The sequence below is a fragment of the Mustela nigripes genome, chromosome 4, assembly GCF_022355385.1.
Source record: "Mustela nigripes isolate SB6536 chromosome 4, MUSNIG.SB6536, whole genome shotgun sequence".
Classification (NCBI taxonomy): domain Eukaryota; kingdom Metazoa; phylum Chordata; class Mammalia; order Carnivora; family Mustelidae; genus Mustela; species Mustela nigripes.
In genome coordinates this window covers 3,952,308-3,978,106 of record NC_081560.1, presented here as the reverse complement: position 1 = coordinate 3,978,106, position 25,799 = coordinate 3,952,308, and the positions used below count along the sequence as shown (strand labels likewise).

The window sequence follows — 25,799 nt, the reverse complement described above, 5'->3', positions numbered from 1 at the left end:
TGGGGAAGAATGGGGTTAGGGGCGAGGGAGAGAGAGAACCCTTAGCGGGCTCCACGCCCAGTATGGAGCCCGTACATGAGGCTCAATCTCACAACCCTGAGATCGTGACTTGAGAGGAAATCAAGAGTCAAGCACTTAATGGACTGAGCCACCCAGGCGCCCTAATTGAGCCATAACCATGGCTCCTGAAACATTTCATATCCCCCTACTACATAGTTAGGTTCAGTGTTAGAAAACACACTTTCCATCTGTCCACTCACCAACTCACCCATACATCTATTCATTGAACTTTGGAAGGGCCTGTTCCATGAAATTGGTTTTCATACATAGACCTTCATTTAATATATACACCCATCACACAGAGTGGACCCTATTATATCTATTTTACAGAGGAAGCACAGGCTCCAAGAGGTTAAGTGACTTGCCCAAGGACCAGGTCGTGGGGCCAGATGTCTACAGGGCTGACCCAGAACATTCTTATGAGCAAACTTAAAAGATGCTCCTCTCTCAGGAGATCTATCGCCAAGGCTGCCTTCAGTACATCTCGTGAGGCCAAAGCCAGCATTCCCAGTGCCCCACCACGTCCAAGGCTGTGAGAATCTCCTGGCAGGCTTTCCGGCAGCTTTGGTAATACGTCGCTGCAGATGTGTTCAGTCAGTTGGCTTTGTTGAGTTTTCTTGGACAACACAGAGTGGCAACGCTCACTACTCCTTTACAATGACTGGTAGTGGAGATACTAGTCACCACAGTGTGTGAGAATCCCAACAGTACACATTGTCAGAACTAGAGAAAACGTTAAGATAACCTTTTCCGACTTCATTGTTCATGGTAACAGCCCAACTGCCATGTGGTAGTGACCTTGGCCCAGAGCTGGAATTAAGGACACTGTGGCCCCCCCAGTCCAAAGCTCTTTTCCAGTTGGTAGGCTTTGTGCATAACGTCTTCGCCCTGCTGATGCCAAACAACTCAGAATCTGACATTTCACTTGCTGACATTTGATGGAGACGCATGAAATATAACACATTAGACTGTAAAATCATTAGGACGAATAACATGCAAAAATGATTCACAGCTTGTAATTGAAGATTCAACGTTGGCGAAAATTATTCTGGGTGACTTCAGAGTGCGGGTGACTTTCCGCAAGTGCTTTGCTCTGTCCTACTAACATGGCCTTGGCGCCTGCTGTTTTCTCCATCGGGGCTCCATCCTCTCTTGTCTCTCTGCCTCGGAGCCATATCCAGAGATACCTAATGTCTATTAGTTAGAGCAGAGCAGGCTCTGCCCCAGTAGCAAATAAACCCCAGATGCTTAACCCTCTGATGTAGCAAGACCCCACTCCCCACTCACAACACAGTTGGATGCGGGTTGAGTAGATCTCCTACACGGCTGTCCTTCCTCTCACTGACCTGGGTTCTCCTAGTGGCAATGACACTGGGTCTAAGCTCTTTCCAGACCTCAGCTACCCATCTTAGAGTCCTTTCCTTTAGCTGGTTCGTGTCTTTATTACACGAACCACCACACTTCCCGCATTCCTTCGACCTTTGCGCCCCCACCCCCTTTTCCCTGGTCGTGCTTGTCCTAGGCCATCAGTACAGGTTGGATAATTCGATGCTATGCTTAACTGAAGGCAAAGTGTTGAAGGCTACTTTGAAACACATGGGCAGGAAAGAGAGGCATGGCTTAGCCATGCGTGGGTGAGAAAGACCGGCAGGGGTGGTGGTCATCTACCATAAATGCATGAATCTTCGGTCAACATATTGTTCTAATCACATGAGCTAATTTGGTCTCTGGCTGCACTGTGGTTCCAGTACATAGAAGGTGACCGTCTCACCTGTCTTGGAGTAGTGTGTTCAGGTTTGGGGTTAAGAATGAAGAGATTCAAATACATGAGGAAGTGAAGGAAGTGGAACCTTTAGAAGAACCGAGAAAAACAAGGCCCCTGATTTCAACTATTTGTAAGTCTGTAGTGTAGGCTTTGGGGTTGGCAAAAGTTCCTTTGTTGACCCCAAGGAACAAGGCGTAATTCATAGAGAGGTCTGTTTGGATTCCAGATTCAGAACAAAGTTTAAGTCCACAGGAAGATTCCAAGAAGGAACTGGAACCATGAGATGTTGGCGAGTGCTTTCAGGGGAGAATGATCTTGCAGTTCAAGAAACAGCAAAATGTTTGAGTCCTGTTGGGGCTGGAGGGGCTGTAAGAACTGACGGCAGAGAACTGTCTCCTGGGCCATAGATGTCATCTGATGTCTCCTGGGTACAAGATGTCATCTGATGGGGAGTGGGTATTGAGCCGTGGAGGGACTAGGCCCATATGATAGGACATTTGCGGGAAACAGAAAAAGAGGCAGGTTCGGGGCCTGTGAGAGCAACTGGGAAGCCAGACAGGAAGGAACAGGGCCGGGCCGCTGTGGCGGGAGCAGGATAGAGCGGCTGGATTCAACATTCAGGACGCACTTTGCAGATCAGGCCGGGAGAGCGTCCCCCTGGATCGGATGTGGGTTTGAGGGAAAACAGGATTCCTGTGTTTATCTGTGGTCTGAGCGACGTGGTAAGTGATGGGGCCTCCCCTCCCTTCTGAGCAGATCTGGATTCTAATGATTTGTTAGTCACGGAATCTGGCTGCTGCCCAGTTACTGAGGAGGAGTGAATCTCGACGTCGCTCCCCCCCACGGTTGTAAGCCCGGCGACAAATGCTTTTAGCTCCTAATGACCTTCGTCAAGTGTTCTCAGGAGATCACACCTGCTCGCTCTGGCGGCTGCTGACGCGGGAGGAGGAGTGTGGCTCTGGGACCGGCTGACTCGGGCTCCTTGGCTGTTGCAGACCCTCGGCAGTGAGGGCCGAAGCTGATCGTGAACCAGGGCCGGGATGGGACGGGCGTTCAGCCAGTGGCGGAGGTGCCCTTGCTGGCCTCCCGCGCTCACCTAGGAAAAGCCGTAACCCCATCATACCATCCCCTCGCTCCGCAGTGCTTCCGGGGTGGTCACAGGAGCCGGGGGAACGTTCTAGGTGCTACCTCCGCCCCGTAAGAAGGGCTTTGTCTGCGCGGTGTGAGGCCTGGCGAGGGGATTCTGTAAAGCCAATCTCAAAAGCCACGACCGTAAGGCAGACAGCGGGAGTCTGCCTCGACCGTAGGTGAGAGAATGAGCAAGTGGTCCCTGTGATTCAGAAAGAGTTTGCAGCAGTCGCCGAGACCGAATCTCACCAACAGCCTTCCAGCTGCTAACCGGGAGAGGAGAGCCTTGTGAGACCTCAGGCCTTCGTGGACGGTTTGTGGCCACGCGGTAGAGTCTCGGACCCTGGAAGGCGAGTCAGACACCGGGCTCACAGAACCTGCCGCTCCTGGAGCCGGCTGTCCAGGGCGAGGACCGAAGCCTGCTTGCAGGGGTGCGTTCTTAGAATGGAGAATTCGGTACCGCTGGCTTACCTCCCTGCTCCGTGCTCCAGGACCCCAAGCGTTTCCCTCCAAGGGCAGAATTGGAGCCAGAGTCTTGGTCTGGCAGTTAAATGGTTTCAGCTGCAAAGATGAATCACTCGGTGTGGTGGGGAGCCACGTCCGGCCACAAAGAAAGCTCACCGGCACGAGAGGATACCCCGGGAATGAATGGGAACGAGGCACTACCAAAACGAACATCGCTCGTAAGGGTAGGGCTTTCCCTCTCACTGAGTGATCGCTGTCCTGGAAAACTCAGTTATGAGTCAGTGTGGACTTTGCGGTGGTCAGTGGTGTCCTGGATGGAAAGTACATAGACCAAGGTCCGTGGTGTGATCGGACGGCAGAGCCCGGTAAGGAGGCTGTGTGGGGTAGTAGGACGAGAGAAGGAACCAGAAAGGAGCAGCGCCTGGCTTGGCTCAGGAGCCTGGGAGCTGTGGACCTGCCTTGGGTCTTCAGGAAAATCTGTCCAGAGGAACAACCTGACCCCTTCTGTTTAGTGATGAGTCAGATCCATGGGCCGTTCTCTCTGTGGATGTGGGTTCAACCACTGCTAGGTTCCCAGGGAGGGTCCCAAGGACAGCCAGCCAGACAGAAGCCCTATCGCTTGTGAGACCCAAGCTCGGGGGTCACGCGGGGTCTCTTCTGACCTGTCCTATTCATTAGGAGCAGGTCACTAAAATGACGTGCCTTGGCAGAGAAGTGATCGAGGGCCCTCCTTTATTATGGGAGGAATGTCAAAAATTTGTGGACACGGATTAAAAGCATCGTGGCCCATTGCTCAGCTCATTTTCATTCCCCGCCTTCTCGCCCCCGCATGCGATGCCCCGAGTCTCACCTGCTGTGGGGTCAGACTCACAGTCTCTCTGTCAGGGTGGGTCGGGGGGCAGACGAGCTCCTGGGGCTCCTCTCACCAAGTCCCGTGCCCTCTTGTGGCAGGTCCCCAGATACTCCGAGGGCCACTGTGACAGTCCAAACGATGTGCTCTGGGCCAGAAACGGAGATCCAGGTGAGCCCCAGTTTCGACCAGAACCTTGCAAAGCTGGCTTCCTCACTGGCCCAGGAATAAAGGGGAGTCTCTTCCCTGCCCGCCCGGCTTCTGTCCCTGCCGCCTCCTCACCTACATCCCCGCACACCGTTCCACAGGGAGGACTTCTCCAGAACAAAGGGTGTGAATAGTAGAAGCTCATTTAATCTTTCCAACAAGCCGATAAGTGTCCTAACCTGAGGCAAGACACCTCAGCCGAGGGAGGTCATGGCAGGCTAAGGGCATGGTGCCAAGAACAGGCTGAGCCAGGGTTCAGTCAATTCCAGAACATTCCACCGTTCACCACCCCCCTGCTGTGGAAGTCCGTGTGTTTTGAGTATAGAAGCTAAATGACCGGCAGTACTTACATCAACGGGTTTCTGGTATAGGACTGATGATAAAGCATATCTTACCTACAGTTCAGGAATTTTACAGACCAGTTAGAAAGCTTTGACCCCAGGGATGCCAATTCAGAGGTTGCTGGGACTGGCTACCGTGTGCTGGGTGCCCTCTGCAGCCAGGCACTACCGGAAGCATCCTGTGTGTTTCTCAGTACCTCTACCGTGCACTTATTACAAATGGGAGTTACAGCATTGAGAACTCCAATAACTTGCCTAAACGTGTGTAGCTAAAGGTGCGGACGCTTCCCTGCTTCCCGGGTAGACCTCCCGGCATGCACTTGGCCTGCTCTCCCCGTCACCTGTGCGGCCCTCTGTGGAGCCTCCACCCCCACCCCATGTGGTTTCCTGAAGCTACCGTCTGGCTGGAGGGCTTCTGCTGGAGCTGCCTCTGGGTCCTCCCTAGAAGCCTGTGGCCAGGAGGCCAAGGTCAGGGCTGTCGGAATTCTCACGCCATCAGTCTCCACGACTGAGGCTCTGCCCACTCTCACTTCTGTCTCTCGTCTTATTTTTGCCAAGGTCAAGGGCGTCCACAGGGAAAGGGAGGGAGCTCTCTCTTCTGAACGTGTCTTGGGCACCGGGGGCTGTCTGCTGTCACCTCTGTTTCTTTTGCTCCTCTCACACGGCCCGAGTCGGAGGCAGAGACGTCGTTCACTGAGCTGATTCCTACAGGTCACGTCACTTAGACAGGCTACGCCCATGGGCATGTGGGGGAGACAGGCGTCCGCACTGCCCAGGGCCCTTGACATGCCACCAACAAACGTCACTCGGCTAACAGACGTTGGGGGCGGGAGGCATGTCCTGTGTCTCAGGCTACATAAGGAGCCTTTGGAGGGATGGCCTGAGTCTGACATAACCGCGGGAGGGACAGTTAGGAGGGACCACTCAGGCAGAGCACGGTGTGTTCTGGGGCAGCGGACGCCGGTCTCGGCTTCTGGGGAAAAGAAGGCGGGTTTTGGTTCAGTCACAAGCTCACTCCTGGGCAGTCCGTCACCCCTGAGGGTCTCTGCTTTCTCAGCTCTGCATGGGGGTGACAATGCCCGTCCCCCCCTCCTTCCCGAGTACGCCGGCGTCAAGCCAGTGTGCGGACGTTGGCTTCTGAACTTGCAGGACAGAGCACTTCCTCTGCCCTCCCCGGCCCTGGTCCTGATGGCTCTGTGGCCCTTCCGCTTCCTTGGTTTGCTTGGTCTTCGCGTCCGTCCGTCCATCTGTGCAGCTGCGTCTGTACCTGCCCCGCGCAGCAGCAGATGGGGCACGGCGGGAGGCCGGCATTACACACGCTGTGTCTCCTACCCTTGATTCACACTGGCTGTGCGGCTGGGTTGTAAGTTGTTTGTATGATAATTTTTATGTATTCCTAGTGTATTGACCCTTTTTATTATGAACTGACCCTCTTTACTCTGGCAATATTTCCCGTCTTTGAGTCTCTTCTCTGCGATGTTGCCTCTGCAGCTCCTTCACAATTACTCTTTGCAGAGAATATCTTTTCTCATGCTTTCATGCCCAAGCTATTTGCATCCTTTTAATCTAAAGTGTTTTGCTTGTTGAAAACATATAATTGGATTTTGGTTTTTCTTTTCATCAAGTTTGAGATTCTGTGTCTTTTGATTAAATTGTATAGAATGTTCACGTTGTCAAAAGTTCATAAATAACACAAGTAAAACCAATGAATTAGTAATTGGTAGGAGTTTATGGCGCACACACCGAAAGGACAGTTTGCAAAGCAGGAGCACTAACCCCCCGACGCGAGGAGGCACAGGGAGGTGCTGCCTGGTGCTCAGACGGTGAGAAGACAGTGGCCGTGTATTCTCCACGGTGACTGGTCATAACATTAGAATCTTCTTAAATGCTAGGGAATTGGTTAGCAATGACCTCCTGCCAGCCTTGGGAACCACTGCAAGTTTTGCTTATGATTTTCAGGGGCAGAAGCAAGGAACGGCCCAGGTCAAGTTAGTTTTGCTAAACGAAGCTTTGCTTGTCTGGCTGACTTGGTTTCTGTCTGCTCAGGGAATCTTCAAGGTTGGTTTCCGTCTGTTTTTGATTTCAACAACGTCTACTGTAACTACCGGCATGGTTGGTTTTGTATTTCGTCTCGCTGCTGTCTTCTGCAGTTCTCACCTACTTTAACTCCTTTGCCCTTTCTTTACTGCCTTTTTTGTGTCTAATTTTTTATGCTATAATTTTTCTTCCTCTGTTCATGTTTAGGTATATTTTAAGCAACTTTAGTGAAGTAAAGTTAACATACAATGAATTGCTCATGTTTAAAGTTTTGTTACTGGATACATTTCAGGCTGTCGCCCAGGGACCTCATGGTGCCCAGCCCAGCCCTGTCGCCCCAACCTCTCTACCTGTCTCCCCCGCCCCCCCGTTTCCCCGCCTCCACCCTGTCATTCCGCCCACCCACCAGTCCCCGCCCCTCCCAGCCACACAAAACCACTGGCATTATTACTGCCAACATGTTTTCATTCATATAACCTAGAATTTTATATAAATGGAAACCAGCAGTATGTTTATTTCATCTGATGTCACTCAGCATGACTATTATTTTTAAAGATTTTATTTATTTATTTGACAGACAGAGATCACAAGCAGGCAGAGAGGCAGGCAGAGAGAGAGAAGGAAGCAGGCTCCCAGCTGAGCAGAGAGCCCAATGCGGGGCTCTATCCCAGGACTCTGAGACCATGACCAGAGCTGAAGGTAGAGGCTTTAACCCACTGAGCCACCCAGGTGCCCCAGCATGACTATTTTTTTAAATAATAAACAAACAAACATGATTATTTGAAGATTCATCCAGGTTGCGGTGTATCAACAGTCCGTTCTTTTCAACGGTGAGTAGTGCTCTGTGATAGATTGATCGCAGGTAGACACAGAGCTGTCAGCCCAGACAGAGCTACACACGACATTTTGTTTATCTGTTCACCTGCTGATGGATATTTGGGTTGTTCCCAGGCTTAGGCTGTTACAAATGATGTTTCTATGAACACTCACATCCAAGGTTTGGTGTGGCTGCAGATTTTTCTCTTGGCCATATAATTAGTAGTGAAATTGTTGGATATTTGGCTAAGTGTACTTTTATAAGATAAATAATTTGAAAATATTTCATCCCACTCTGACACTTGCCTGTTTTGTTTTCTTCGTGACGCATTTTGAGGAGAAAGCTTTCATGGTGATGGAGCTCAGACCACCAGCTCTTTCTAAGCCCTCGCTCATTTTTAATCAGTGCCTGCTCCATCTTTTCGTGTGCTTTTATTTTAAATTCCGTATCTTAATTTTAATTATCTGTGTTTTGGAAACTTGTAATCAGGGCATGGCTGCGCATTCCAGCCCACACCTAACAGGCCACACCCGAGCGAATCGGTGGCTGTGTTGTCTCGGATCTCCCTTTGTCTTCTCCAGGCACGGCTGTGAAGTTTGCGTGAGCAGCTCTGAGGCATGGGAGTGCCCACCCCGGGGCGGGCACACGGTGGGGGCTTCTTCTCTTACTCTCGGTGTGCTTGAGACTATTCATGATCCTCACAACATAACTGGTATCCATCCATGCACGAGGAAGCGTCACGGAGAGGCCATTGCTACAGGGTCTGCCCATGTCTCCAAGGCCAGCGTTCTGTAGGCTTCCTTCCTCGCGTCTCATTTCTGTGGCCGCTCCTCTGCCTCTTCTCTGTATTTCTACAGCTAAACCGAGCATTGCTTAATTGGCAACAGCTTCACCAGCAGCATGAACACACATAGAAACAAGTAGAAAGCTGGGTCCCGGGGCGCCTGGGTGGCTCAGCGGGTTAAAGCCCCTGCCTTCGGCTCAGGTCGATACCAGGGTCCTGGTATCGGGTCCTGGGATCCACGGTCCTGGGATCGAGGGTCATCAGGCTCTCCGCTCAGCAGGGAGTCTGCTTCCTTCTCTCTCTCTGCCGGCCTCTCTGCTTACTTGTGATCTTGTCTGTCAAATAAATAAATAAAAATTAAAAAAAAAAAAGAGAAAGCTGGGTCCAGCTCCCTTCACCACGTTTTGGGGTGAGATGTTGCCAACTGCCTATAAGTGACGCCGACATGCTGGGCAGTGGAGGAAAGCGAATTTCTGGGGCAGAGCCGCTCACGGTGAGAACCACAAGATGTTATGGCTTACGCTTTGTTTGTCCATCTGATGCACCTTGTCCTTGGCTAAGGGCTTGTCATGGGCTTCTAGGTGATTTCAAACAATTTTTGGTAATGAATATCAAAGGGTGATAAAAATACTCTTTTCTGAAAATCAGCACTGCCCTCACTTCCCTGGCAATCAGAGGAGGGGTTGACATTTCCGGGGTACCCAGACCACTTTAGTGGCAAGTGTGGGCAGAGGAGCGGCTAGAGGGCCCCCTGGCCATCCCCCAGGCCTCCAGAGCACTTCCGGGAAACCCGTGATGGGGAAAGGACCCCATGGAAATGACCTTGGCCCAAGTCCAGTCACACCGGATCTTCTTGGTTCAGATGCCGGGCGCAGTGACAGTTATTAGGGGCCAGAAAGTGTTGGCTGCGGATGCTTCTGGGCTTTCAGCCTCAGCTGTGGGGAAGGGTGGCCGTCTGCTGGGGGTGTGCCTAGGTTGGCACGTGTGACCCTGAATACAGCCCACTGAGTCCCTCGTCTATGGACAAGCTGGGGACCCTGAGGATGGTTTGGACGCATGGGTTAGATCGGGCAGGCACTGGCCTGTAGAGGGGCCAGAGGAGGAATAGCCTATGGTGAACTTCTCCAGACCCCCAGAACCAGCTCTTTGACCTGTAACAGGAGCTGGAAGGGGGCAGCGAACAGAGCTTCGGAGGGGTCGGCGTCTGCATTTGTGAAGACGGAGGTGCTCTGGGTGAGGTGCGCCGCGGGTGGGCTGACGACGAAGCTTCTCACTGACGACAGACGGGCCTTAGGGGAACCCAAGGACAGCCAGGCCCTTCCAAAGCAGGTGAACCCGTCTACTCAAAGTCGGGGGTCATTGCGTCGTCTTCTATGACAACAGGGTTTCCCGGGAAATTGTTATACAAAACTTAAGTGTGCTCATCCTCAACCCTGCGGGGGGTGATCTGGGATGACAGGAACCCTGCAACTTTGTCCCTGTGCAGCAGAGCCGAGAACTAGCCTCTGAATTAAACTCCGTTACACAGTCCAGAATTTTTTTCTTATTAGTTTTTCAATTGAATCATGGAGTTTATTAAAAAATAAAAGACAATTTGAATATTATCTATCAGGCATCCCTCCAAGTTACCATAAAAATGTGATTTAAGTGATGAGAATGTATTTTTAAAAATCAGAAATGCATATTTACCGCATCCCATGAAAATTTAATGGCTAAATATTGTGTGCTTTTCATTCAATTATTGTGCAGATGAATTATGTATAGGGAGTACCTGGTGCTCATTTCCTTATTTACATTTAGGAGACGCTCGCCATGCAGATGGTGGGCAGAGGGGGTGCAGGAGGCGTGGGGGGGGGGGGCGCGGGTGCCGGCTTCGCTCGGCCCAAGGGGCCATCTGAAGCCTGAACTGGGAAAACAGAAGAAGGTTTGAGAAACTCGGTGGGCTTGGACAACTCTGGCTCCCGGCACACAGTACCGGCCACTGATGACTCACCTGATTCCAGAGTCATTGCTACCCAGCGCTATGTGCACGTCCCCGTGCTGCACTGGGGGACAAGCTTGGTCAACAGCTCGTCACCTCCAGCACCTGCATTCCACGCACGAGGCCAGGCCGCGCCATCTCTTGCGCAGGTCACAGAGCCTCGTGCAGGTTTCCTTGCCCCTCACCGCTGCGCCTTCTACCTGGCAGCAGTATGCAATCGGCCGTCTCCGCGTGGGTCCCCTTGAAACTTGGCTTCTGGAGGTCAGCCGGCCACAGTCTGGAGCAGAGCAGAGCAGGGAGCTTTCCTCCCTGACCTTCAGCTGAGCAGTGAGTCAGACCCCTGGTCCCGCCGGGTCTTCTGCTGGGTCTCACCCTGGGTCCCAGCTCTGACTCCAGTTCCCAGACCTTGATCTCAGATTCTTGCTGCACTTGGAGCAGCACTTGGAGCCTGTGGTTTGGGAGTGACGGGGTGGTCTGTGCTGCTGCTGGATTCGGTGCCGCTGGGGTCTCTGTCCTTCATGGCCCCGCCTCCATCCTCTTTATACCTGACTCGTTGGTTTTCGGTGCAGTTCCTGGAAGCCGAACTCTAGACAGTTGATCCAAAATTGTCAGGCCCTGGTGTTGCTGCCTATGGGCCACCACGCCTCCTCCTGAGTGGCTGGCCAGATCCTCCGTGGGAAGCCCCTAGCTTTCTGCTGCTAGGTTGCTTCCTGATTGGTACAGCGGACCTTGTTTGCAAGAAAGCGGCCACCGGCTTTCATATTCTAAGTCGAGCTATTCCTGGTCCCTACATCATGTGTCCTGACCGCCCCCCCCAACTCCCACCCTGCAGCACTCCCAATCTACCCCCCAAATGGGGGTCTATTTGTGGCTTTGAGCTCAAAACTCCCTTTGCCATTGTCCCTTAGACATCATTGTGCATTGGCGGGAGCTTACCCGGCCACCCCTTCTAAGAGGGGAGCCGCACCCTTGCTTGGCTCAGGGGCAAGGAAGAGCAGTCTGCACCCCCACCCTGGCCTCTTGCTGAGGTCTGTGGGATGCGCACCGGGGCTGGGGAGCCAGGACCACCTCTCCTCTGTGCTCAGTAGCCCGGGGCCCCGCCGCTACAGAGCTGCTCCCCCCAACCCCCGGCTGCCTCACTGTGCCTGCAGGGCCAGCTTTGCTGCCAGCAGCGTCCTCAACTAACCAGCCACCTGGGGGGATGTCACAGTCTATTATGCACCTATCGACTTTAATTAGACACAGCCTCCGAAATATTAATATGTAAACAGTGGTATGTTTCAGAATTGTATCTTTATCACCATCATTATTCCCTGTTTTGAAGACTGAATATGCAACCCACACCCTTGCAGGAATTCTCAGATCACTTAACATGTTTACTTAGTCCTAGTTCTCTTCCGTTTTTTTTTTTTTTTTCCTTTATTTCTCATTTTTGAAACTTATCTGACTATGGCTACTGTTTTATGCCGCAGCTATTAACGGCCGCTGGGAATGTTCCCGTAGCATACACTGAGGAGTATTAGGTCAACATATGAGAAGCCCATGTTCATGAGAGACCTGCAGGATCCCATCCCTCCTTCCTGCCCGCCGCACATTGAGTTTTAAACCTTCCGTGGAAAGCTCTTGCACCTCTGTTTTTTGATGAATGAAAATCCTGTCTGTATTTTTTCCTGGGACAACAGACATGGGTCCATGAGGGACTGCGGCGGACAGAATTCTGAGACTGCCCATGAGGTCCTTAGGTGAAGACACAGCTTCTCCCGCTACTGAAACACTAATCCAAGTCCTGCTCTGAAGGGGTTTCCAGAAGAGCCCAGAACAGTTGGCTTTAACACTGGAAGATTATCAAGGTGACCTAACAAGGTGAGCCCTTAAAAAAAAAAAATAAAAAAATAAAAACAAGGCCTTTCTGTTGCTGGAGAGAGAGATTCAAAGCATGAAGGGCATTTGATGTGTGAGAAGTTCTCTAGGGCGTTGAAGATGGCAGGAACCACACGACAAGCAGTACAGGTGGCCTTTCGGGGCTGGAGCGGCCCTGCTGAGAGCTGGGACCTCAGTCCGCAACCACCAGGAACTGCATCCTGTCACCTGTGCTGAGGCTCCGGCTGGGGACGCAGACCGGCGGACTCTCTGAGCAGAGACTGGCTGTGCATGCCTGAGGCCCAGAGAGCTGGGAGAGAGCTAAGTGACAGGTGTTGTGTGTGGTCATCATGCAACAACAGAAGAGTAGCCCGGGGACATTTATTTTTTTTTTTCCTTTTTGCAGAGGGGGAACTAAGGCTAAGAGAAGTAAGTGGTAGCTCGCGCTCTCTGATGTGACTCCTCTAGGTGCCACACCAGTCCCCAGAGGTGGGACCGAGGTCCCCACACAGGTGTCCCTTTCAAAAGACAATTTTGTTAAAGAAGAGGAAACACCCGGTTTTCCATCAGATTAATCCAGTCAGTCATCTGGAGCATCGGCGATTGTTTATCAATATTGCAGCCCCCCCCCCGCCGAGCTCTCGGGTGCCCGCAGCAGGGGAACCACAAACAGTGCCCGCCCTTCCTGCTGCTCTGTCTTTCGTCCCCATCTAGAAACAAGTGCAGATGGTTTGACCACATGAACGCTGTCCTCTACCTGAGCTGGTTTTTGCCTGGGATCCTGTTGCCGAGGATCTGAACCTGTGTGGCTCCCTGTGGGGCGCCCGCGGCAGGTGGGGGACAGATGGCTTTGCCATGGTGACAAAGCTGCTTTTCTGCCGCCCTTCCCGGCTGCCGGGCTCCATCTGCTTGTCCTTCCTAATTTGGCTTCTGATGAGAGGGCACAGAGAGAATCTGGGCTTTGGGGGTCACATGCTCCTCCCTGTACTTCCCTGTTTCCTGAGATCCCAGCACCAAAGTCAGCCTCAGTAAGTGGGCGCTGGAAGGAACCAGCTCCGTATGCCGGTCATACTCTCAGTCCGACGCTTTACAGCAAGGTCTGCTCGCCTGGACCGGTCAGCCCAGTGTCCATCCAGAACACCACATGGTGTGACCGGGGGACCCGGGACCCCTGACTCTGTCCTGGGCCCAGGTGAGCAGACAGCTCTGGACTAAAGGGGACCCCGCACATCATTAGTTCACACCAGCAAAGCTCCTGAAGCACCTGTGACTGCTCTACCCGCTCCACGGTCCTTGGAGCGACGCGAGCACTGAAGAACGCGATGTCCGTCACCAGGGAGCTGCAAATAAACCGCACCAGCGCGGGTGCTTCTTTTGGGGGAAAAAAAGAATAAGTGTCTTATGATTAAAAAGAGTATAATAGGATGGGCTTTCCTCAAAAACATCAAAAATAGAAATACCGTACGGTCCAGCAATCCTGCTTCTGGGTATTTATCCAAAGGAAATGGAATCAGGGTCTCAGACATTACCTGTGCTCCTGTGTTCACAACATTCTTCCCAATGACGGAGCTATGGAAGCAACCTAAATGTCTCTCAGTGACGGGGGGCGCCTGGGAGGCTCCGTGGGTTAAGCCTCTGCCTTCGGCTCAGGTCATGATCTCAGGGTCCTGGGATGGAGCCCCACATCGGGCTCCCTGCTCAGCGGGAAGCCTGCTTCTCCCCCCGCCCCTGCCTGCTGCTCTACCTGCTTGTGATCTCTATCTGTTAAATAAATAAAACATTTGAAAAAAGAAAAAGAAAACTGGTGTGTACAGACTGTGGATCTGGCCTTTAAACAGAGGTCCCAGCGTTTGTGTCACAGGTGTGGACCTGGAGGACGATATTCTAAGCGAAAGAAGCCAGACCCATACAGACAGACACTGAGTGATCTCATCTACGGGATCTACTGCGGCCAAACTTGGAGAAGCGGAGAAGAACATGGTGTTTGTCAGGGGCTGTGGGGGGAGGAAGACCTGGGGCATGTCGGTCCGGGGTATAGGATTTCAGTTGTGTGAGGTGAATGCGTTCCGGAGACCTAATGGGCGGCGTGGAGACTGTAGGCAACGCTCCGCATTGTGTACCTGTTCTCACACCCACGAAAAGTAGCTCTGTGGGGTGGTGGGAGGGTTGTTTGCCATGACTGTGCTGATTATTTTATGATGTACATGTATGTGCCGTCATCACATGGTATACCTTATATATCTACGATAAAAAGGAAAAGTAAGGTATAATTTCTACTCTCAAATAGCTTATGGCAAATAAAATATAGACTCGCGTTGAGTGAGATAACTTGAGATGCAGACACGGTTACTGCATAACGTCCCAAGCCTGAAGAATCACTGTGGGTTGAATTTGATTGGACATGTTTGTGGAGGACATAAAACTCGAACCTGGATCTTGAAAAATTAATATCCAGTTCTAGAAGCCCATCTTTATTTCAGATAGACACATTGATAAATACATCCACTGGAGAAGATTTGGAAACAGAAAAGATTTGAGAAGGCAAACATTTCTTATCATCCCCTAAGGCTGAGATACCAAGCTTGTAAAACTTTTATTTTGCCCATTATCTTAGTTTATTTCTTGTATCCTGACTAGAATTTATACTTCCTCTGGGACTGATGCAGTTCTGAGACATCTTAAAAATGAAGCACAATGTAGAATACAAAAAACTTCTTAAATTACAGCAATCCTCTTATGGCCTTGTGAAAACTTCTTGACTTCTGTTAACTGATTGTATCTTCCTTGGTCCTTGGTTCTTCATTACCAAGGCAAAAGAGAAAGGCATCGACTTGTGTTTCTGCCTCCAAACTTTCTGCTCTCTCTACCCATGTGTTTACTTTTTTGTTCCAATGGGAGAGAGCTGAGACTGGCTGTCTCAATGCAGCTGGACAGAGATCCAGCCAACAACGCTTAGATACAAGGGTGGTTCAGAGTTTACAAAACACTTTCATAAACATGTGGCCGCAGCCCACCCCCAGAATGGGAAAAGGCCAAAAGTGCATTTATTAAAAGCATTAGGCAAGGTCAGATCAGGAAGCCATGCTAGGAAGACCCTGGACACTGAGTCCAAAGCTGATTGGCCTTTTTCTTCCAGACTCGGAGATGGTTGCAGAAATGTTTGTTTGAGATTACTGGAAAGAAAGACCTCTCCTAAAGCAACCTGTATTGCCCTGAGATCCTCCACTACCAAGGGAAGATGCAGAGAGGGCATCCTAGCTGGGGTTGTTATAAGGGACCAGCCAATCATAGAAGGTCTTAGAAGGGAGAAATTTCCAAAAGGGGGTTGGATCTTTCTTGCCTCCAGACCATGGGTTATTTTATACCCGTTATTTTAGCAGGAAGAAACGGGACCTGCGGGTCAGGTCGATGTCTATGCTAGAATCAGGGGAGGAGTGAGGCATAGTGGGAGGGAATGAGGAAGAAGGTCCTTGAGGCATTTCTGTTGGGAGGTAGGGATTCTTTCGGGTGGTGTGAGGGTTGGGGCGCTGAAAGTGAGGAGGAACCAACGCTGGATATGGCTTCGCAAAGCAAGGTCAGCCTCCTGTGTTTCTTCTGTGCAACAGAAGACACACGTCTCTTAAAGGAAACAAACTCAAGGAAAAACTGCATTCCAGACTTGAAGTAAAAATTACCCCAACAACGAGGATCACGTTGTACTTGGCCTACAGCGAAAATCTGGAGAAGAGAGGGTTCCACATCAGATCCTGCAGGCAGAGGACTAGAGAGAGACAGAGTGATACCCAGTCCCCAATTTCGACAGAAAAGAGGCCCAACCTAGTCATTGTTGAGGAAACAGGAGCAGAGGTTGACCAGCCATAGACCACTGTCCCCTGTCCCATGGGCATGTGTCTAAGCCTTAACCAGTGTTAGCAATTGAAGGGGTTGAGCCTAGCAGCAGAGTCTGGGCTTTAAGGGAAACTCTGTGCCTTCCAATACCAAGTCCTCTGCTAATTGGCTGGGTCATCTTGGAATAAGTCTTTTTAAAATGGGTGTAAGACCTCTTTGGGTTGCTTGAATTAACAGATAAAAGTATAAGATGATCTATTAAGTTATGAATCCATTCTTAGTAAAGGTATGTCCCAATTACTGCATGGGGCATAGTTAATTTCAACATTAACTTGTTGTTGCTCTGGAATTAAAGTGTAACTAGGTGTCCTGTATTTAATCTGGGAACACTACTGATGTTGCATTCATTACCCTAAATACTTCTTATAGTAAAATCCTGGCATACTGGATGCACGTAGCAAGCATTAAAGTACTAATTACCATTCTTTTTATTCTCTGATTATCTGTTATAAGCGACTTATGTACTTTATCAGAAAGCTAAAGCTTGAAATGCTTATACAAGTTACTCAAGATGATACAGAGTTTATTATGTCTCCAAAGATGGAACTCAGATCTGCTGATGCACCACTGTTGACTTCTCTATAACATCTCACTGGTAACAGCAACTCTCGGTAGACTGTTCTGGAGGGGATGTAGATCCATCCGTAGTTTTCTTTTACTGATTTCTTCTTTGAGCCTAATGCTGCTTCCTTGCTATGTAGAGTGACCAACAGAGTCAGCGTCACCAGGGAGGTTGTTAGAAATGCAGAATCAATGTCCCGCCCTTCATTAGAATCAGCCTGTTAGAAAAAAATCCCCAAGTGGTTTGTTTGCACATTAACTTTGAGAAACTCTTTTCTAACTCAGCGTCTGTTTTTGGCCTTCAGAGCAGTGGCTCTTACTCCTGCCTGTAAATTAGGATCACTTGAGAGGTTTTAGAACCTCTGAAGTCTGAGCCATACTCCTGGATTAAAATCCAGGGATTTTAATTTAATCAGCCCAGGGTAGGCCCTGCAAATTGGTGTTTTCTTTCACCTCCCAGGTTAGCCCAATATGCAGTGTTGGCTGAAAGCTACCAACAAAGAAGCAGCCCATGGAATGGGAGATCTTCGCAAATGATACCACAGACAAAGGGCCGATAGCCAAGATCTATCAAAAACTCAAACTCATCACTCAAAAAACAGATAATCAAGTAAAAAAATGGTCAGAAAGCGTGAACAGACACTTCTCCAATGAAGACATACAAATGGCTAACAGACACATGAAAAAAATGTTCATCATCACTAGCCATCAGGGAGACTCAAATCAAAACCACATTGAGATACCACCTTACACCAGTTAGAATGGCCAAAACTAACAGGACAGGAAACAACGTGTGTTGGAGAGATGTGGAGAAAGGGGAACCCTCTTACACTGTTGGTGGGAATGCAGGTTGGTGCAGCCACTTCAGAGAACAGCGTGGAGATTCCTTAAGAAATAAAAAATAGAGCTTTCCTTTGACCCTGCAATTGAGCTACTGGGTATTTACCCCAAAGATATAGATGTCGTGAAAAGAAGGGCCATCTATACCGCAACATTCATAGCAGCAATGGCCACAGTTGCCAAACTGTGGAAAGAACCAAGATGCCTTCAACAGACGAATGGATAAGGAAGATGTGGTCCATATACACAATAGAGTATTATGCCTCCATCAGAAAGGATGAATACCCAACTTTTGTAGCAACATGGACGGGACTGGAAGAGATTATGCTGAGTGAAATAAGTCAAGCAGAGAGAGTCAATTATCATATGGTTTCACTTATTTGTGGAGCATAAGGAATAACATGGAGGTCATTAGGAGAAGGAAGGGAAAAATGAATTGGGGGAAATTGGAGGGGGATATGAACGATGATAGACTGTGGACTCCGGGAAACAAACTGAGGGTTTTAGAGGGGAGGAGGGTGAGGGCATGGGTTGGCCCAGTGACGGGTATTATAGAGGGCACAGATTGCATGGAGCACTGGGTGTGGTGCATAAACAATGAATCATGGAACACTGCATCAAAAACTAATGACGTACTGTATGTTGACTAACATAACATAATAAAAAACATTAAAAAAAAAACCAAAATGAAAAAATGACTGATTTAAGGAGCCCTTGCCCACCCAAGGCCAAAGAAGTTGGACCAAAGCAAAGTCCCCAACAATAGCTCTTTTGGCATTGAGAGATTGAATACCTGTGAACAATTGCCATGCCACATACAAAATTAGAACCCCGACCCACTCTCTAGCAGCCATTCAGTAAATTAGCTCATAATCCACAGTGGCCTGACCAGGAATCCAGCCTACCACCCATGAGTCACACTCGCAGGAAGTCAGAGCACTATCTCTAGTGACTCACTTGGGACCCCAGACGACAACCCCTGAAACAACTGGCCAATTTTTGCTCCCACTTCCAACTTAATACCAAAGGGAGAAAACCACATATGCACCCCTCACTAATCCTCACTTTGTCACTCAAGCAGAGACACAGACTCCCTCCCTTTCTGAGTCCAAGCTTTGTCTATAATGGAATTTCCTGAAGGTTGGGGGAAAGGGAGGCAGCCTTGGTCAGCTTTGACCACCATAAAAGACCGTAAGCTGGGCAGCTGGAACAACAGAAATTTCTTCAAGTTCTGGAGGCAAGAAGTCCAAGATCAAAGTTCTGGCTGATTCAGTTTCTGGTGAGAGCTCTCTTTTGGCTCATATTCAGCCACATTCTTTCTCTCCTCACATGGCCTTTGTGGAGTGTGTGCACACAGGAGTGGGGAGGGGGTAAGCTCACTCTCTGCTGCCTCTTCTTACTAATCTTTTCGGATCCGATCCCCCATCCTCATGACCTCATTCACTCCTAATGACTTTCTTCCTTCAAATGCAGCCACACTTGGGGTAGGGTTTCCACATGCATTTGGGGGAAGACATACATTCAGACCATAACCGAGGCATATTCTAGATACCAGGGGAACCACTTAACATGTCTGCCAATGGACACTCTCTTCCCTGTCTTATTCTATCCACAGTGGGAGCAAGGCTCACTGCCATGCTTTTGAGGGGCTCCTCTCCTCTGATTCCCAGAGTCCCACGTCCTTCAGCATTTCTGTCATCCAGGCTTTCCAGAGGCTATTATTAATCAACTAACATGAGAACAGTCTGGCCCTGAGAGGGTTCCTTTTACTTCATTAAAGAGAATTATCAGCTTTTCTTGTCTCAATACCTCCTTCCATCATTCTGATTTTCTTAAATATTATGAAGTAATGGGTTCAGTGGCCCAGTGAACTATTGCCATATTCATGCATAAAAACTGATTTATCGAGCTTCTGCGTGCCAGGCATTGTGCTGAGTGATGGGGAATGTAATGAGTCCTCTCGTGGAGCTAACATTTATGGAAAAGTAAGAAATCAGACTTAGACTGGGTGTCAGAAAAGACATGGGAAGAAAATGCCCTTTGATCTGAAATCTGAATAATGAATAAGTTTGCTTGGCAAAGGGTGTGGGGGGCCTGGGATGAGGTGAGTGGAAGGCATAAGCGATTGGAGAGATCATTCCTAACAGAGAGAGGTATATTATCATTAGCAAATCAAATATCAGAACTTGAAAGGTGTGTTAGTCAAGGTCCAGCTGGAAAAAGAGAAAACACCTGTCACTTTTTTAAGATAAATTAATTAAATTTTAGATAAATTAATTAATTTTATTTATCTATTTTATTTATTTTTAAAGATTTTAATTATATATTTGAGAGATAGAGAGAGTACAAGCAGGGGGAGGGGCAAAGGGAGAGGGCGAAGCAGACTCCCCACCGATCAGGGAGCTCAAAGTAGGGCTTGCTCCCAGGACAGATGCGTAACTGACTGACCCACCCAGGTGCCCCCACCTGTCTTAACCAAAAGGAATTTAATAGAGGAAATTGTTTACTTTGGTAAAGAAAAAGCTAAGGAACCAAACTTAGGACAGCAAGACAACATAGAGACTAGCAACAGCTGGCAGCTGTTCTTAAATTTAAAAACTTACAATTTTTACAAGATTTTTGTACTTTGTACTTTTAAATACAACATTAAGAAAGTTAAAACATAAGTCATGAGAAAATATTTACAAATCATCTCTCTGATAAAGGATTGGTATACATAATATATAAAGAACACTTACAACTCAATTATAACAAAAAACAACCCAATTTAAAAATGGTCCAAAAACTCTGGTAGTCATTTCTCTAAAGACAACACATAAATGACTCATAAGCACATGGAAAGGGGCTGAGCACCATCATTCATGAGGGAAATGAAATTAAAACCTCTTCACACCCATTAAAATTCCCATTAGATTTCTAGGAATTTACTTGAGAGAAATAAAAATGTATGTCTTCACAAAGACTTGTGTACATGAATGTTCTTTGCCACATTATTCATGATATCCCCAAATAGAAACAACCCAAATGTCTATCAACTGGTATAATCATATAATGGAGTGCTATTTGTTAATAAACAGGAATGTATTATGGGAACATACTACAACATGGATGAGCCTCAAAAATGTCAGGCTAATTGAAGGAAGCCCGGCACGAAGTCTCCTTATTAAGTGTAAATTTGCAGAGCCGGAGGGCAGATTCGTGGTTAAGGGGATGGGAGTGCTGATCAACTGCAAATACACACACAGGAAATTTTTAGGGATGATGGGAACATTTTCAAGCTGCATTATAGTAATAATGTCTCAGCTACAAATGTAATAAAATTGTTGGCTTCTACACTTGCAGTGGTTAAGATGGGCTTAAATCACACTGTCATAAAGCTGTTATAATTTTTACATAACACACCTTGTTGCTGTAACTTGAATTCAGTTTCTTCCGTTGACACCATCCTATTACCTTCTCACTTCTGTTTGTTGGTCTTGAAGATTTTCCACCCGTTTCTGGAGAGCCTTGTTGTTCAGTGCCTAGTTAAGTTCATAGGTACCTGATACTTCATTACAACATTATGTTCCTCATTCTAGAGACTGCTTTCCTTCCAGTAATTATTAATCACTATTGTCAAAGGCCGTGTCTCCTGCCAGCTGGCTTCCATGTCTGAGCGCTCGTGGGCCATTCATCACCAAGGTGACACAGCTGTTGTCTCTCCTGGCTTCACAGCCTCGTCAGGTAGAGCACATCAGTGACCCGTGCCTGCCACCCCATCTCTAACCCTTCATTCAGGGCTCCTTCTTTAACTTGGAGTTAATGTAAACTGACCTTACTCATCCCTCTGAAAATGGACATGGCAGAGGGCCCATGGCAGGATGGCGCCGTTAAGGGCTTTCAGCTCTCCAACAGGACGCTGCAGAGTCTGCTGTGAACTGAATATGTTCAACCCCCCAGAATTTCTGTGCCGAGAAGCTAAGACCCAGTGATGGTATTTCGAGGTGAGCCCTTTGGGACGTGATTAGGTTGTGAGGACAGAGCCCTCATCAGTGGAATCAGAGGCCGTATTATTGAGGTCCAGGAAAGTTCCCTTGCTCCTGCCTCACGTGGGCACACAGAAGGAAGGTGTCTGTGAACCAAGAAGCGGGTCCTCCTCAGACATCAAATCTGTTGATCATGGACCTTGTGGCTTCCAGAACTGTGAGAAGTCAAATTCTGTTGTTTCTATGCCACCCAGTCTATGTTCTTTTGTTCAGAGGCCCAAACGGATCAAGGTTCAGGTGCATGGTCCATAGGGCATCAAGATGTAAAACCAGGCGTGAGACAGGAGGCAAAGGGAAAAATCGGTAAATTCTGGGTCTGGTCTCATGCTTCAGAGAAATGTGGATTTTCTTCTTCCTTTGTTTTCTAGGAGAAGAAGAGGAGAAGTCATCCTCCTACCTCAGAGTCTATCGGGGTGAGAGCTGCTATCTTGGGTTTCCCATCATTTATTTTCAAATATGTAATACCAACCAACAAAACAAGAAAACACTGATTCCCTCTGCCTCCCACGCACCCTGCAAAGGAAGACGAATTAATGCTAACTATTCTGAAAGTGTGGAAGAGGCAAAAAATTCCATGTGGACCCTGCTACTGTGTGACTGAAGACCCCAATGACTTTAGAAGGACTCTATGTTCTCGTTCTAGAATCTTCTTCTAGAAAAGAGGGATTTGTCTTCTTGGTCGTAGAGGACTTGCATGAACCTCAGTTGCGATAGCAGACCTAACGGCATGTTGGAAAGCAGAGTTTCTAAATGGTATGGGTCGATGTCCCATACCACGCCCGCTGAGAGACCGAGTGTTGGCATTCGGTGAGCGCAGACAGTGAGGTTCCTGTTCATTATTAACTTAGGAACTGGTCCTTAGAAGCACCTGTAGGCAAAAGTATGTAGAATAACATTGTCAAATAATTTATTATCCAAACCAGGGTGGGAGCGTGAAAGGAGACGTTCTTGATCACCTTGCCAGAGCCATAGGAACAAGACACACCTATCTTGGGAAAAAAAGGTCACTTAGTCACCTCAGACCTCAGGAACATTCCTGAAAGACCTGTGGCCCTGCCTGGAATCTCCTTTATCACGCGGAGAGAATTTCCAGCGGTTGTAGAGCTTAATTTTCTTCGCAAGCAAGCTGGCCTGGGTGCGGTGGGAGGCCTGGAGAGCAGAAGCCTGTGGCCGCATGAGCACAGGAGCTAGAAAGAGAAGGCAGAGACCAGCACCCTATTGGGGTGCCCCAGCCCCAGGTGCTTGCGAGGGGAGGCCAGACTTCCGGAGGCTGGGAGTCAGAGATCCAGGTGTGGGCAGGCCTTGCTCCTCCCGGGGCCTCTTTCCCTGTGACGTTGTCTTCTCCCTGTGTCCCCACACACTCATCTCTCCGTGTGTCTGTGTCCTGGCCTCCTCTTCTTATAAGGACACCTGTCAGATTGGATCGGGGCCACCCTCCTGACCTCATTTTAACTCAATCAACTCTTTAAACACCCGTCTCCAAATACAGTTGAATTCTGAAGTCCTGGGGTTAGGGTTCAACACATGACTTTTGGGGGATACAGGTCAGCGCATGACAGCACTCACGGCCACGACTGAAGACACAGTACCCTGCAGTCAGAGCCCCAGGCTCCCCTGGCTTTGCCGGCCCCCTTGTCCCCGCCGCTTCGTTCCTTCCCCAGTGTGAGTTCAGAGGACTCAGTGCCCTTGTGACTGGTGGCCTCTGTGGTCACACACAGTGAGGGAGGAGGGAGCAGGTGGCCAGCTTCCGAGTCCTGCGAAGTGTTGAGAGTCTGTGCCTTCAAACCCGGCTCTGTCTCTCTCCCCGCAAGTGCGCTCTGCACCGGGAGACCCCGGGGTCACTGCAGTGTGTGTGGGGGGTGTTGGGGCCAGTGTTCAGGAGGAGCAGGGACAGAAACCAGCCCCTACTGGGAGATGCTGTTGGCGCAGTCGCCGAAGTCACAGAACAGCCTGCCGTGCGGTGTGCTGGTTGGGAGCAAGCCGAGGGAGCCTCTCCAGGAAGCAGGCGGAGGAGAGCACCTTGCCGGGGGCTGTCGGTGTGTTTGTGGGCGTCTGCCTGGGGGCACTGCCATCACTGCTGCGGCCTGTGACAGTGCTGAGTCCACACGCGTTCAGAGCCCACTGGTCACCGTGGGAGACTCTGGACAGGGTGTGCAAGTTACAAGTATAATCAGGAAATACCTAGAGATGTAAAGTCCCCGTCAGCTTTCGGCTCCCGTGCCAGTGACGGGTGTGGCATCTTCTCTCAAGGGCCGGGGTTTAGGGGACTCTCCAGCCCCTAGTTCAGGGTTCTGGCTCTAGGGGTGTCTCCCAAGCAGGGCTTCTCCAACAGCAGCTCCACTCACTGCCTCAGCTGGGCCCGCTGGTGTAGACGGTCGGCTGCACATCTGTCTGCCTCCTGGGCTCACCGAGGCAGATCGTGCAGAACATGAGGCTTCAGTCCCAGTCCACGAGGCCCTGCTAGTTCAGAGGAGGTCCCTGAGGACAGCATGTAACAAGCGGCCCAGGACGTCACTTCCTAATGTGTTGTTTTGAGAACAGGCTAGTTGCTTTGCGGGACAAAAAGCCACACCGAGCTCAGGCTCTGGTTTTCAGTTTGCAAGTGTGCTTTTCTTTATACCAGTTGTCTCTGTCCACTGCTCGCCTCCAGGTTTGGACTCGTGGATGGGAGGATGGAACTGGAAGAGGCAGGCGCACGTGGAACCCGACGCCCTGCAGGAACATGCTTTGAATGTCCCCATTATCCCGGCTGTTTCACCAACAGGACGCCTGCGAGACGGACTTGCGCCGAGCGGGATGGCCCCGTCCACGCTCCAGGCTGCTCACGCCCTTGAACATGGGGGCGGGGCGCGGTGCAGAGCGGCAGCCCGGCCTCCAGCAAGAGCAGTTTCTGAACAGCAGTGGGGGAGGCCGTGGGAGGCCTGGAGAGCAGAAGCCTGTGGCCGCATGAGCGCAAGTGCCAGGCAGAGAAGGCGGAGACCCACGCCCATATCAGGATGCCCCAGCCCAGGGCATTGTTTTGTCTCGAACTTGGGGAGTTGTTCTTCGTATCCCCAGAATCTCACTCGCCCTGTGCATTGGAGGCGCTTGTGTTTGTTCGAGTTGCGACTAGGCGGTGTGAACAACAAGCCCTTACTTCTCGTGCTCCTGGCGGTGGAGGTGCTGTGCAGTCTGGCGAGGCCTGCTCCTGGCTCATAGACGGCAGTCTTCTCCGCACATGATAGAAGGGGGAGGAAGCCCTCTGTGTCTCCTCTGTAAGGGCATCAATCGCACGCGCAAGGGCTCCATCCTTGTCACCTCATCACCGTCAAAGACCCCACCGCCTCCCACGGTCCGCCCGTAGCAGAGCTCCCTCAGTCCGGCATGTCAGCCCAGGCGGGGAGGAAAGCAGGTGCAGGTGGGAATTGAGGCGTGAATGTCCCAAGCAGTGAAGGGTCGGCTCCTTCATGGAGAAGGGCTGCGGGGACATGCTGGGGAGTCGGTGCCGAACACGTTTGCTTCTCTCACCGTGACATGACCCCACCTCCCCTTCCCTGCCCCGATTTCTCCGGAGAGGGCCTTTCTGGAGAAAAAGTACAGTTGGAAGAAATCTGTAATTTGGCCAAGGGAAGGATTAGCCACAGCGACCTCCTCCTGAAATGTGGCAGCATTTCCCAAGCCCTGGAGGGCACCCCTTGAGTCTCAGTACATTTCATGGACCCCTTAGGCCAAAAGAAATAACCAACAGTTCCATTTATTAATAAATAATTTATTAAGGATTTATGTCTTGATTACTTAGTATCTATTTGACCGAGTCTCTCTCTCTCTCTCTCTCTCTCTCTCTCTCTCACACACACACACACACAGAAAAATGACACTGTTGCTATTATCCTCAGCCATAATTACTCAGTTTGGGGTGTTGGCACTTTGGGCCTTTCCCCACAGAGTGAGGTGGGTCTGTCCCTTCTCCTACGCTGATTTCCACACGGTACCTGATTCTGATCACCGTGACCTCCAACACCCAGCTCTGGGAGAGCAACGTGGGCTGGGTGTGCGGTGAACTCTCAAACTCCGTGTGAGTTCACTGTGGGGCCAGCCGCCGTGGCCACAGTTCGGGACCTCAGGATCAGGAACCCAGACAATGCCAGTGTGGGGAAGTGCCGGTGCCACCTTCAGGCTCGGCTCTGCAGCGGTCACTTGGGCTCCTGTGC

General features: G+C 49.9%; 1 protein-coding gene across 1 annotated transcript in view; it reads left to right on the top strand.

Annotated features, from left to right (window-relative positions):
• The window catches only part of LOC132014850 (uncharacterized), a 35,936-nt gene extending 10,597 nt beyond the window's left edge, over positions 1–25,339 (top strand). Inside the window, exons 2-3 of the mRNA XM_059395552.1 lie at positions 21,978–22,022; positions 24,260–25,339. Of these exons, the coding sequence (XP_059251535.1) occupies positions 21,978–22,022; positions 24,260–24,807 (593 nt within the window). The 3' untranslated portion in view covers positions 24,808–25,339. The remainder of the gene's footprint in view (positions 1–21,977; positions 22,023–24,259) is intronic.
• The last annotated feature ends 460 nt before the right edge of the window (positions 25,340–25,799 follow it).